The sequence below is a fragment of the Hemiscyllium ocellatum genome, chromosome 5, assembly GCF_020745735.1.
Source record: "Hemiscyllium ocellatum isolate sHemOce1 chromosome 5, sHemOce1.pat.X.cur, whole genome shotgun sequence".
NCBI lineage: Eukaryota > Metazoa > Chordata > Chondrichthyes > Orectolobiformes > Hemiscylliidae > Hemiscyllium > Hemiscyllium ocellatum.
In genome coordinates, this window is record NC_083405.1 from 34,288,808 (window position 1) to 34,302,697 (window position 13,890).

General features: G+C 37.4%; 1 protein-coding gene across 1 annotated transcript in view; it reads left to right on the forward strand.

The window, feature by feature from the left end:
* LOC132815654 (DNA topoisomerase 2-beta-like) overlaps positions 1–13,890 on the forward strand; it is a 179,750-nt gene that overhangs the window by 85,578 nt on the left and 80,282 nt on the right. The window contains exons 8-16 of the mRNA XM_060824642.1: positions 2,102–2,275; positions 2,425–2,526; positions 2,626–2,763; positions 5,065–5,203; positions 5,432–5,589; positions 10,745–10,870; positions 13,201–13,311; positions 13,405–13,510; positions 13,752–13,861. Coding sequence (XP_060680625.1) covers positions 2,102–2,275; positions 2,425–2,526; positions 2,626–2,763; positions 5,065–5,203; positions 5,432–5,589; positions 10,745–10,870; positions 13,201–13,311; positions 13,405–13,510; positions 13,752–13,861 — 1,164 coding nt within the window. The remainder of the gene's footprint in view (positions 1–2,101; positions 2,276–2,424; positions 2,527–2,625; positions 2,764–5,064; positions 5,204–5,431; positions 5,590–10,744; positions 10,871–13,200; positions 13,312–13,404; positions 13,511–13,751; positions 13,862–13,890) is intronic.

Below are 13,890 nucleotides of genomic sequence, written 5' to 3' on the forward strand. Positions count from 1 at the left end.
GAAGTTGGAGCAAGTTTTAAACTGTCTAACATGACCTAGGTAATTATACAGCTCAATAAATCTGAATTCTGACTTCATAATCAGACATTTTTGGGGTGTTTCAGCTGCTGGATAATTGCTCATTGAAAGTTTAAATTTGCCAGATTATTACTTGCAGTCATTGCGTTAGGACTTCCAAGAAGTCCCAATGAGCATGTCAGGGTTAGTCCAATCTCTAACTATCCAGACTGAAAAATCTGGATTAATGTATTTTTTTGATGCCACCACCAGGACTCTGGAATAACTAAATAAAAATTGAAAAAACTGCGGATGCTGTAAATCAGAAACTAAAACAGAAGTTGCTGTAAAAGCCCTGCAGGTCTAGCAGCATCTGTGAAGAGAAATCAGAATTGACATATCAAGTCCTCCTGAGGAAGGGTCACTAGACCTGAAGCATCAACTTTGATTTCTCTTCACAGGTGCTGCCAGATCCGCAGAGCTCTTCCAGCAACTTTTCTGTTTTTGTCTCTGGAATAAATGGCCTTCAAAACAAAGTTATGGAATCTTCACACCCTCCTGAAGAGCAGAGAGGATTTACCATCTCATCCAAACTTTGGTAGAATTCAGACAGGAAACTGTTTAATATTTAGGCCAATTCATAGATGTGAAGCATTAAAAAGTTAAAATTGAGAATGAATAAGAAATTGTTTTTTGTCCAGCAGCAAATGTGTGCTTATTTAGGGAGTAAAGTTCAGATGGGCGTGCTCCCCAGTGGATTGAGGTAGACTTAAAGATTCGTGACAAATGTAGGAATTAGCGGTTGTGTCTGGGCTAGGTGGAATGAGAAGTTAAAGCTACAGTTGCATCAGCCTTAACCTTATTGAATGGTAGAACTTGCTTAACAGGCCGAATGGTGATTCTCACCTAATTTATTTTTTCACATTTTCCTGTTGTATTAGGAGTTGGTAGATGAATTCTTGCTGTGTCTGATTGCATTGAGCATCTGAACACAGGTTATTAATGCCAAATTCATGAGATTTGTAGATGATCCCAATCTGGGGATACTGTTTCAATTGAACCTGAAGAGGCGTCTTGAAAAACGCACTGTTTTTTCTAAAACATACGTGAACAGAAGAGTGACTGTTGAAGAATGTAAACTGTAAGGGCCAATAGAAATAAAAGGACAACCTAGCTATTCTTTTACAGATGTTGTGAATTATGTTGAGATAGTACTGACAATGTGCTAATTATGTCTAATTGAAATTAAAAAACAAAAAATGAAATTTTGAATTTAATAATATTGAATATAAATCATAAGTTGTATTTAAATTGTTCAGCTCAATACCTTAATGTCTGCAGTAGAGTTTCATTTATTGATATCTGTACCACAAAGGGTTACATTTTAGAAACCAGGAGAATGATATACTTCACTGTAAATTCTCGAGAAATCCATGCTTTCAATCTTGAAACAAAGTAACAGACGAATTTGAGATGTATAAATTCTTCAAAAGAAGGTAAACTTAGAATTCAATTTTGACTGAAAATAAAGAGAGAAGTAGGTTTGAAGTGAATAAAAGGCAAATTTTAGATTGGTTTGTATTTAAGAATGCTCTGATAGGTGAAAGACCTCTGGTATGATCTAGAAATGGAAGCTGAAATTGGCTAAGTGACTCTCATTGCTTGTCTTGTGAGTATTCAGAATAAAATTTTTGTTTCTCTCATACAGTTCTTGGGTACTCCACTCAGTACCTCCCCTGCCCCAGCATCCTATGTTTTTAAATTCTAACCCATTTTCCCAATACACCTATTCAGCAATGTTATTACACAACTCTGGAGCAGGTGGGAATTGAACCCAAGCTTTGTGGTCCAGGGATAGGGACACTGACTTCACTGCAAGATGGCCCTCATATTTTTTGAGCCAGCATAATCATTCAAAATCTGAACACACATTGTGAAAAATGATAAAATTTTGGGATAGGAATAGTTTTCACTCAGGCTAAAGATTTGCTAATCTTTTAAGAAATAGGATCAGAGATTTTGAAGTAAAGAAAAGCAGGCCAATAGTATGAAAGTATGCTCTATGGTTTGATTTTAATTTCACATTTTATTCTTTGCCATATAGATAAATGGGTTCCGGAGCTATGTTGATCTTTATGTGAAAGATAAATTGGATGAAACTGGTGTTGCACTGAAGGTGGTTCATGAAACTGTGAATGATCGTTGGGAAGTATGTCTAACCATGAGTGAGAAAGGCTTCCAGCAAATCAGCTTTGTAAATAGCATTGCTACCACAAAGGTTGGTATTTGAGAACAAGTGTTACCTTTTGAATTAACATTTATTCAACCATTTGTTTTTGAAAATAGAACAGACTTTGTTCATTATTTAATTTTTCATTGTGTATTAGAATTGAATTTCAGAATTTAACAAAGATTCTGCTTTCATAGGGTGGTAGACATGCTGATTATGTAGTTGACCAAATTGTTAGTAAACTGATTGAAGTGGTGAAAAAGAAGAACAAAGCTGGAGTATCAGTGAAACCTTTTCAGGTCAGTTTTTAGCAGAATTGTATGTTAAAGTTTCCATCAGAAAGCATGTCATTTAATTTGAGAAAGAAAAGAGCAACATATGTACTTTTTTTTACTTAGGTAAAAAATCATGTATGGGTCTTTGTTAACTGCCTGATTGAAAATCCAACGTTTGATTCTCAAACAAAAGAAAATATGACTCTCCAACCTAAGAGTTTTGGCTCCAAGTGTGTACTTTCTGAGAGATTCTTTAAAGCGGTTAGTATTTTAATTTTAACACATAAACATTTGCAATTTTCTGTTCGTTAATTTTAACCTGTAATAATTGGTGGTTTTGGTTTTGAGAGAGAAATTAAGATATCAGACTAAAGTAGGAAGCTTCCCACTTCTGGATTCTGTAGGCATTGGAAACTCAGCAAATAAAAGTAAGATAGAAGAACTGGATCCATTGGGATACAAGTGCCTTTAGCCCCTACTTGTAGAAGAAGCAGGAGTGTTTCCTCCAGAGCCAATAATCAGATAATCTTTTTAAGCACTATCGCAACCTCACCTCTCATCCCATCATCCATGCTCTCCCAATCACTGAGCCCTGATCTTCCTTGCTATGTCATACAAGCTTCATACTTTGGAGATGCCGATGTTGGACTGGGGTGTACAAAGTTAAAAATCACTACACCTGGTTATAGTCCAACAAGTTTAATTGGAAGCGCACTAGCTTTCGGAGGGTTGCTCCTTCATCAGGTGATAGTCAGCTAGTGTGCTTCCAATTAAACCTGTTGGACTATAACCTGGTGTTGTGTGATTTTTAACTAGCTTCATACTAGTCATGAGCACCCTTTCCACAAAATGTATGGTTTTCATCCATTCATCCATGGTGCATGATTTATTTCATACTGTCAGTATTTTATGGGAGAATGTGAGGACCGCAGATGTTGGAGATCAGAGCCAAGAGTGTGGCGCTGGAAAAGCACAGCAGATCAAACAGCATCCGAGGAGCAGGAGAATTGACATTTCGGGCATAATCTCGTCATCAGGAATGAGTATTTTATCATAAAATACTATCCATATTTTATCCCTGCTGCTCACAATAATCAAGGTACTGACAGTAGAAGACTAGCTCAAGTTTGCGAATCTCTGAACCCTGTGACAGACATTAGATCTGATTCCACAAATGGACAGCATTTATTGGATAATCCTGAGTGTGCGAAGAGTTGTGCTGACAGCCCGTTCAGGATTGTTAATCACATTTATGATGTGGCACACTTGCATGCATACACATATTGCTCTTATTTCAACTCAACGCAATATGTGACTGGTTCATTTCTCACAGCAATGTTTTAACCATTCAGAATAAACCTGCTTGGTTTAAAATTTTAAACAAAATCTGGCAGTTACCTCTTTATCTTCCTTAACTGTTGTGTTCTTCATGGAACCACCTTTACCAATCAGAGTCTACTTGCTGTCCAGTTATTTCATTTCTCTCTTACAGCAAAAATTTTGGTTTTCCCCTGAAATTAGTATATTTGGAAATTGTTCAATTCCAAGACAAAATGCTTTGAATCTTTTTTCAGCAAAGTTCTTTCTGAAACTTAATTTTTCCAACATCTGCCATGTCAAACTTGTCCTTCACTGCTAATAAAGTAAAATTTGCCTGAAGTTAAACTATTCATCATGCTCAACACTATCTTTCACTCATCTATTATACCTCTCTTTATTGCCCTGTGTTGACTTGTGAGCACCTCCTTTACAAGAGCTGCAGCCTCAAAATTTCATTTTGAAATCTTCAGCTTTCCTATGCTTGTGTACTATTTCAACCACAGAAAATGCTTCAGACACTGAAGCTCTTCATTGATGTCTAAGAGCATTGACATTTGAGTAATTCACTGTCTATCAATTGTTTCAAATTGCAACAATTTTTCCACCAAGCTGCATCATGCTTTGCATCTAAAATCTGTAATAATGAAGTAGAGCAGCAACAGAGGCACTTCAGATCCCAGTAACTCATTGGGCATTCTGTCTTATGTGCTCAAAGATTTTCAGGTTGCAAATCAATCTGTTCACTCACATGAAGGCCAATGGCAAAAACCTTGAGAGATGCCACCCTTGAATTAAGGAACAGCTGTCTTATTCTCTACTATCCTTTCATGCCTCTTTTCACATCTCCTCCTCCATCTACCATAGCCTTTTATACCTAGTACTGAAAGCAGCTTTAATCCGTCAAACTCTCTGTAATCCTCGCCAACTCACCTCTATTAAGTTTTAAAGAGCCTCCTTAGAACCACATATACAACCAATTTTTGATTTCCTTAATTAAATCCACCACTGTAGTTAAGTTCCTTTCTCTCTCTCCAAGGTAATTCTGTGCGTGTGTTTTTTTTTGGTGGGGGGGAAGGAGAGGTGGCAAACAGGCATGGGCATGGAGGGGGTGATGGTGGTGTTCAGTTTTACCTGGTTGTATTTTAATTTGTAAGCTTAAAAGTAAGTTGATATATTTGCATCAAGATTGTCTTTTTCCACACCATTTTAAAGAGAATAAAAAATTTTTTGTGACCCTTTCAGGCAAACAACTGTGGTATTGTTGAAAGTATACTGAATTGGGTCAAATTTAAAGCTCAAACACAACTGAACAAGAAGTGTTCGTCAGTAAAACACAGCAAAATCAAAGGCATTCCAAAATTGGATGATGCTAATGATGCAGGTATACTGTGTTTGCCTACATATTTATTACAATGGTGATATAAGCTGCCTTTTATAAGTGCTTAAAAATAGAATTGTTTATTTTTATTGTGATCACCGGTGCAAGTCTCCTTCATATTTGTAATTTCTCTGATGTGCAAAAATTTGTTTCATAAGTTAGTGCAACATTAGTTTTTAATAATTTAAATTGCAAGTTAAAGATGTCTGTCTGTGTGCATATTTGAATCAGGTGGCAGACATTCTTCAGACTGTACATTGATTCTGACTGAAGGTGATTCGGCTAAATCCTTGGCTGTATCAGGCCTAGCTGTCATTGGACGCGACAGATATGGTGTGTTCCCATTGAGGGGTAAAATTCTCAATGTTCGAGAAGCTTCACATAAACAGGTACGGCCATACAGAGTTGGTGCAAATGAAAGAGTATATATTTTTGGATCCTTACTGCTTTGATATTATGATGCATGTATCATTGATCTCTCATGGGTCAGTCCTTATTGTGCATATTTTTCTTCAGAATATGTGTCATATTTCTTTGCACTGAAATTCGTGGGAAATCTTTTTCAAACGTGTGAAGTCTTTGGATTAATGGAAGCATCCAATTGATGCAAAATACCATTAATGAAGACACTGCGTAATAACAGCATGAAAAAGCTTGCGTAAACTATGTTGCAAACGGTGAAGCATACACTATAATTTCCCCTTTTGCACCATTTGGCTAACTGCAACAAGCTGTAGTTTTTGAGTGTCTTAACTCGGCAGAATACTATATGTAAAGAACTGATATAAGGTAGGCTTTCTTAAAAAGGCTAAATGCTTATCTTCGACAATATCTAAACTGTAAAAGACCAAGCAAAACCCCTTCTCCAAACACTGATAGTTATAAGAAAATATGGCTTAGAAAGATACAGTCTGCATCTAAGTTGTTAAGATTGTAAAGAAAAAGTGTTTGCGCAGTCCTTTTTAGGTCATAGTTGTGAATTTTACAGGCCTTAGGGATTTTCTCCTGGTTTCCTGAAGTGAAAAGGAATTTGCAAGTTTCTGGCTTCTCACTTGTAGTTGTACTGAAATAATATGATTTTGCAAGCAAAAGGAATTATCTATTCTTCACTGTCTAAAATGACTATCTTATTGAAACAGACATTGTTTTCTTAAATGAGGTCTCTTCATCTAATGGGGTTGATTGCAGACTGACTGGCTGAGTGGGCTGCCTTTGTGAATTAATAAGGAATCTGTTCCCCCTTCAGCTAATTTCAGTCAGAGGTGACAGTATCAATGTATTTTATTGGATTCAATTTATTGTGTAGACGATGTAGTTGGCACACTATAGGATAATGCTTGATATACCATCAACATTCTGGCAAGGATCATCCCCACTGAAAGGATTTCAAATGAAATTGATCTCTGTTAGACTGGGAGGTCTAGTAGCCATTGTCATTTTAAGAATGTTTCATGGAAGTGTTGAGAGTAAATCATGTGTGAATCATTAGTGCATGTGAGGGCCATTTGTTTTTTTTGAGTAATTTCCCAGAAATATGTTCAGATGTCTAACTGTCTGCGCAGAAGCTCAAAAAATCACCTGACCTTCTAAAATCCACTGATGAATGTACATTGTCCGTGTTCCATATTGCTTTTTATAAGTTAAGTGTCCATCTTCAAGATAAACTTCTTCGTCATATAACCAGATTGTAGCAGATTTTCAAGATAAGTTCTATTTCCAGGATAATTTAATATATATATGGTCTAAAAATGGCAGCTTATAATGTGGAGTGGTTCTCAAATGATATTTTCCAGTAACAGGATGTTGCTGTCTATCTAAAATGATGTTTTCCTGTCTCTCAATTATGTAAGTTCCTAATTTGTGCACATGGCTATACTTGCAGCTAATATAATTAGTCAAACATGCTGTAGAAGTGACCTGTTTGTAGGTAGGGATCTGTTTTCTGCACACAGGTCCATTTGTTGTTGGGCATGACACAGATAGTGTGTCCAGAGAAACAAATAGCTATCCTAAAAGCCTTGCACGTTTTGTTTGATTTACCAGGGAGCTTGAGTGGCCTACAGTTCCCTGTTGACTTGCGCATGGAATACCTCCGTCAATCACAGTCAACCTGCCAACCAGTTAGCATTCTTTTCTTCTGTCGTATAAACTATCATTATTATTTTAAAATTAAACAATTTACCTTTATTCTGATCAGTGCAAGGTGAAAAGTTTCAGCAACATGTTTCTCATTTGGGTTCTGTGGTGTCAGATTCTGGGGTTCACTTTAACTTTAATTGTAAGACTTCTATCGATTACAATTGTAAACTGAGTTGAGAGAGCTAATCTAAAAATTTGTTAGTTGTGATTAATTAAATACATTTTCTAGGGTCAAATACATTTGAGTTTCATAGAATTGATTCAATTTTTTGAATAAATACCAAAGAAATGGTAATTAATTAAAATAGATTTTCACCTGATCTACTCTGGGTCACTGGCATGTGTTTCTGGTTGACTGGGCTCTTGTCTCCGTGGTTCAGTGGAATGCACTCCTGCCTCACAGCACTAGGGACCTGGGTTCGATTCCAGCCTTGGGCAAGTGTCTGTGTGGAGTTTGTACATTCTCCCTGTGTGTGCGTGGGTTTCCTCTAGATGCACCGGTTTCCTCCCACAATCCAAAAGAAATATGCAAGTTAGGTGAATTTGCCATGCTGAATTGCCCATACAGTGAGGTGCATTAGTCAGGGGTAAGTATGGGGTGGGTCACTCTTCGGAGGGTCGAAGGGCCTGTTTCCATACTGTAGGGAATCTAATCTAATCTCTTCTGATGAGTGAAATTATGCTTCTGTCTTTGGTCTTCCTTTCTGTGCAATTAACTGCTGAGTATCATTGTTTACTCGTTCTTGCTATCCACTATCTCCTGTGCATGATCAGAGATGTCCTGAACTTAATTGACTTCTCAATGTATGAGATAGCACATGATCAGTCTCGGATTGCTGAAAAGTTTTATGCCCAATTCCTAATTGGTTTCTGTAAGAGTAATGGTCATCTTAGTGATTTCACTTCCTATTGTCTCCTGATTCATTCTTTGTGCCAGTCACTTTGTAAAATAACTCTTTTGTAACAACTTGTCCATATAACTGTGCAAATGTTTTACATCTTTGATGTCAATGTGCCACCAATAATGCCATTTATGTCTGTTGGAAGAATGTCATGTAGCCTCAGGTGAATAACTCTCATTCCAAATGTCCCATTTGTACATCTAAGTATTCTACAAAATCTATCAATATTGTTTAACTCAAAAGAACTACATGTGACACTACAATAACTCATACCTAAAACAAGTTTAATCTCAAAATAAACATGTAAAACTCATAATATAGACCTTTTACATTAAGCTACAAAGCAAAACAAATTTAAAGCATAGCAATGTATTTTTGCCTCAAAGCATTTTCAAAAGTTAGCCTAGGTTTACACGAACTTTAGCAACAAAGATAAACATAAACCTAAAACCTTATTTTTGACCATGTGGCTGTGTTTGCTTGAATTATTTTCAATTAATCTCAACTAAGGAAACCATACTTTAATTCCTCACTAGTGTATGTCAAAAGAAGAATGGTCCCAACACTGACCCCTGGGGCACCATTAGTCTGCAAAGCAATGTTTTCTGCTTTCTGCTCCTTAGTCTATCTTATATCCATGCATCTCTTTAATTCTAATTTTTTTATCACTCAAACAACTTTAAAATTGATGCATGCATCAACTACTTTTGACTACAGTCCTCTCCATTACTTCACATAATGTGAACCAATGAAATTTCTCACTTAATTTACTAGTTCATACTTACCAATTGCCAGTATTGTCTCTAGAATTTACCTAAGCATCAGCATAAGTTGAATGAGTGGAAATGACTAGGTTTATCCTTTTCCCTTCTTTAAAATAGTGAACAATTATTCCTGTTAGTTCACTGTGCAATGGGGAAGTGACCCGTTACATTGCAGCTTTCCTAGTTAAGGTGCGGGTCTCCGTGACGTTCTTAAACCTAGTTGCTGCATTTACTTATTTCTGTGAAGAGTCATCTATACAAGCAAGATAACTTTTAACATGATTTTGTGTAAGCTGCGATGTCTTCTCCCAATCAACAGTTAGTGATACAAACCTGAAAATGCTCTGGGGGTTGACCAGTATTTGTTGCGAGAAGCAGAATTAACATTTCAGGTTGATATTTCACCAGAATGTGAAACGTTAATTCTGTTACATTTTCACTAAGTGTTGCCTGATTGATCAGATATTTCCAGCATTTCATTTCAGTTTTTTGCAGTATGTTTTTGAAGCTGCTAAATGGTAGTACTTTGGCTAATTCGAGCTGCCAGGCTACACCTGCACACCACTAAATTGGGTTTGTTTCATACAAGAAAATACCTTTTTCTGAAGGACGCAAATGGAGCTCGAAAATTCAATGTATTATTTATCCAAGCATAGGTTGGTCACAAGGTTTTAAGATGAAGGATTCCCAATCTGTATTCTGATAAGGTAATAGATTCAAGCCACAGATAAACAAATATGACTTTTCAGCATTTAATTTGATCAGTTAAAATTCAAGCACTCTTCTAAAATTCCATACATAGACAAAGAAAACATTGTATGATGGGCAGATATGGGTGAGTGGCTCCAATTTACTGAGGTGATGCTTTTGTGTACTATTATCCATGCTGCTGTTCTGTGTCTCTTCATGCTTTTCAGCTCTTCACAGGAGGTACAAACGATGGGTACATTAACTGCTAAGTCTTTTGTTACTGATTTAAGGTCACAGCTTATAACAATTGGTAAGGGGGAAAAAAAATGGCTGGCTTCAGGCTTTAGATATTTTACCAGAGAGAAAGTTGCATTATTTTCCCCTTATGGTGATCTGAAGATTTCTGCCAGTATCATGCACACCCACAGACTGTTCAGCTACACACGTGCCAATATAGTTGTCAGGCTGATGGCCTTTGTTATCCACAATTGGCTACTTCTGTTATGCTAATCTGACTTTGTATGTATTTCTTGGTGTTGGCCTGTCAGCAAACAGTCTCCTTCACTATTTGAAGAAAGCAACAGTGTAAATATGACTTATATTGAGGTTAAATTTTACTTTTAAAAAGTGCAGTAATTCCTTTCACAATCCTTGGTTCTAAGGTGCCAATTTTCCCAATTCAGTCCACATTTAAAAATACAGAAAAGTAGGAAGTTATGGTATTTACAGTTTGTCGTTAATGCTATAAATAAACTTAACATCAAATGTACAAGCAGTCATTTTATTAAATGCATACCAGAAGTTACTTAGGAAGTTGTTCACTGTTGATGTTTTCAATTGTTTGATCAATTTTAGGACGTCACTTCAGGTTCAAGTTGGAATTTGCGTAAAGAAGCTAATTATTACCTCGACTACTAATGTAACTGATGAGGGGATAGGGGGAATGAGTGTGTGTATGTCTATCATAAATGTTTCTGTTTCAATCTATTAATAACATGAAAGTAGTGCAATTCTACTAAAAACATGAATATGATTATTTTGTAATGCAGATAATGGAAAATGCAGAAATCAACAACATTATCAAGATAGTTGGTCTTCAGTACAAGAAGAGTTATGATGATGCAGAGTCTCTGAAATCTCTTCGCTATGGCAAGATTATGATCATGACTGATCAGGTCTGAAAGAGTCTTAATTGAAACAAAATAATACTGTTTAAAATTATAGAAAACCTGACTTGAGAGCAGTAGAATAGAGCTGCATGCAGATATTCAGTGTACTAATAAATCTCCTGTCGTATTTTATTTTGAGGTACTTTTTGAAGTGTAGTCACTGCTGTTCAATAGGAAACCAGGCAGCCAGTATGCACTCAGCAAGCTGTGGCATTAATTATTGATCTCAATCTTCAGCCAATTTGATTCCCACTGTGTGATATGGCCCTGGATACTTCAAAGGCTAATGGCCCCAGCAATGGTACTAAAAACATGCCCTCTAGGAATAGCCATACCTCGAGTTAAGCTGTTCTTGTTCAGTTTCTCAACACTACCCTAAAATGCGGAAAATTGCTTCAGTTTGTTCTGTGCACAAAAATTAGGACAAACCCAAACCATTAATTACTACTCATCAGTCTACCCTCGATTGTCAGTGAAGAGATTGAAAAAGTTATCAACACTGCCATAGGTGACACTTGCAAAGGAATAATTGGGCAGCATGGTGGCACAGTAACTGGCACTGCTGTCTCACAGCATCAGGGACCTGGTTCAGTTCTAGCTTTGGGTGACTGTCTGTGTGGAGTTTGTGCATTTTCCCCATCTCTGCATGGGTTTTAGCCAGGTATTTCGCTTTCCTCACACAGCTCAAAGACTGCTTGGTTAGGTGGATTGGTCATGCTAATTTGGCCTGTAGTGTCCAGGGACATACAGGTTAGGTGAATTAGCCTGTACATGTGAATGTGAGCTTCAGGAATGGGGGATCGTGTAATCTAGATGGGATGCTTGTTGAAGTGTTGAATGGTCTCTTTCTGCACTGTAGGGATTCAGTGATTCTAAGTGACTCAGGTTGGACACATGGCTTCTGATCTTATTTACAGCCTTAGTTCAACATGAACAGAATAACTGATCTCCAGAGGTGAGGTGGCAGTCGTGGCATTGACATAAAGGTGTCATTCTTCGAAGTATGGCATCATGTAGGAAAACTCTGTCGATTGAAGTTATACCTAGCCCAGAGGTAGATGTTTGTACTTGTTGGAGGTTAGTCCTTTCAGCCTCAGAGTTCATTCAGGTAGTATCCTAAGCCCATTCATCTTCAGGTGCTTTATCAGTGACTTTCCCTCCATCATAAAGCCAGATATGGGATTTGTTGCTGATGTTTATACGATTTTCAATACCAATTAGAACCCCTCGGGAAGTGAAGCAGTCCATGCTGGACAATGTCTGCCCACTGCTGAACTGGCTGCTAGGCAATAACCATCTACACAGAGAAAATCTAACCATTGTCCCTGAAAGTTCAATGGCATTGGCGTCGCTAAATTCCCCATGATCGACATCCGGGGACAGAGGGTGATTATTTGTTCAATTCAGCTTCTGGTAGTCACAGTATTTATAAGACAAGAGCATATCAGAGGCTAGGATTCCATAGCAATTAACTCATCACCTGTCGTCTCAATGTCTATTTGCAAACTACAAAGCACAATCAGGAGTGTGATGGAAAACTTTCCGTTTTCCTGAATGACTGCAGCTCCATTAACCCTCAAGAAGCTTGAAGCATCAACCAGAAGGCAGCTCACTTGATTGCCTCTTCAACCACTCCCTATTTACTTGAATTCCTTCCGTCACCATTGATGTACAAGATACGGTGCAGTAACTCACGAAGACTCCTTCAATTGAACCTTCCAAGCAGCAGATAAGGGAGTATCACCACTTGTAAAACCCTTCATGCTGAAGGGCTTATGTCTGAAATATTGATTCTCCTGCTCCTCAGATGCTGCCTGACCTGCTGTGCTTTTCCAGCGTCACACTTCCAACTCTGATCTCAAGCATCTGCAGTCCTCACTTGCGCATAGTTAGAGTCATATTAGTAAGAGAAACTCAGGTTTCGAGGCAAATGCAAATAGAACAAGTTGCAATTCAGAAAGGAGAAAAAGAGTTTATATGGCATGTGTAATAAAAATTGTAATGTAATCTTGTGCCTTCTCTCTGGGTTTTTGTGGCAATGGGGGTGTTTAAGTGGATTGAAGAATGCAGTGTGGAAATCCAATCACCTTCTCACGTTCACCCAATTCAGTCGTGGTTGGAAAATGTATGGACGGTCTTCCCACCTCTCTCTTTTTTAGGAGGGGTGTTTGTCACCTCTCTAACTGGCACCCAAGGCCCTCATTTCCTACACAACATTCTGCCCCTTGTCTAATTGCTGTGGGAGATTTAGTTAATTTTCTGTTTTGTAGTTCATGAATTTTGACAGTTTATCACATTGACTAAGTATTACATTTACATGTATTTAAATGTTACAGGATCAGGATGGCTCTCATATCAAAGGCTTGCTGATTAACTTCTTCCATCATAACTGGCCATCTCTGCTGCGGCACCAATTCTTGGAGGAGTTCATTACACCTATTGTAAAGGCTAGTTCAACCTTCAGATTACTGCAAATTTCACAGTATTCTGTATTATAATTATTGTTTAAAAATATGACTTTAACTTTTTTCCCCATAAAGGCTACCAAAAATAAACAAGAATTAGCATTCTACAGCATTCCTGAATTTGATGAATGGAAAAAACAAGCAGACAACAACAAATCTTGGAAAGTAAAATACTACAAAGGTTTGTAACGTAAAAGTTCTGACACAAGCATCAAAAGTAAAAGCTGTAGGAGGTGGGGGCAAACGTGACTTAATTTAGTAATTTTGTATTTTTGCACAGCTGCCAACAAGTTCTCTTAATACTATCGAACTGGAGTTGAATTTCATTCTGCCAATTGCAGGTACCCAATAGAGCTTATGTCAAGTAATGATCATAGTAAATGCATATATAAAATGACTGGAATATATGATGTCTCTCACAGGTCTCGGTACAAGTACATCAAAAGAAGCAAAAGAATACTTTGCTGATATGGACAGGCACCGCGTAATGTTTAGATACACTGGCCCGGAGGATGATGCTGCAATTACTCTGGTATTACGGATAACTATTATAGAAAATAA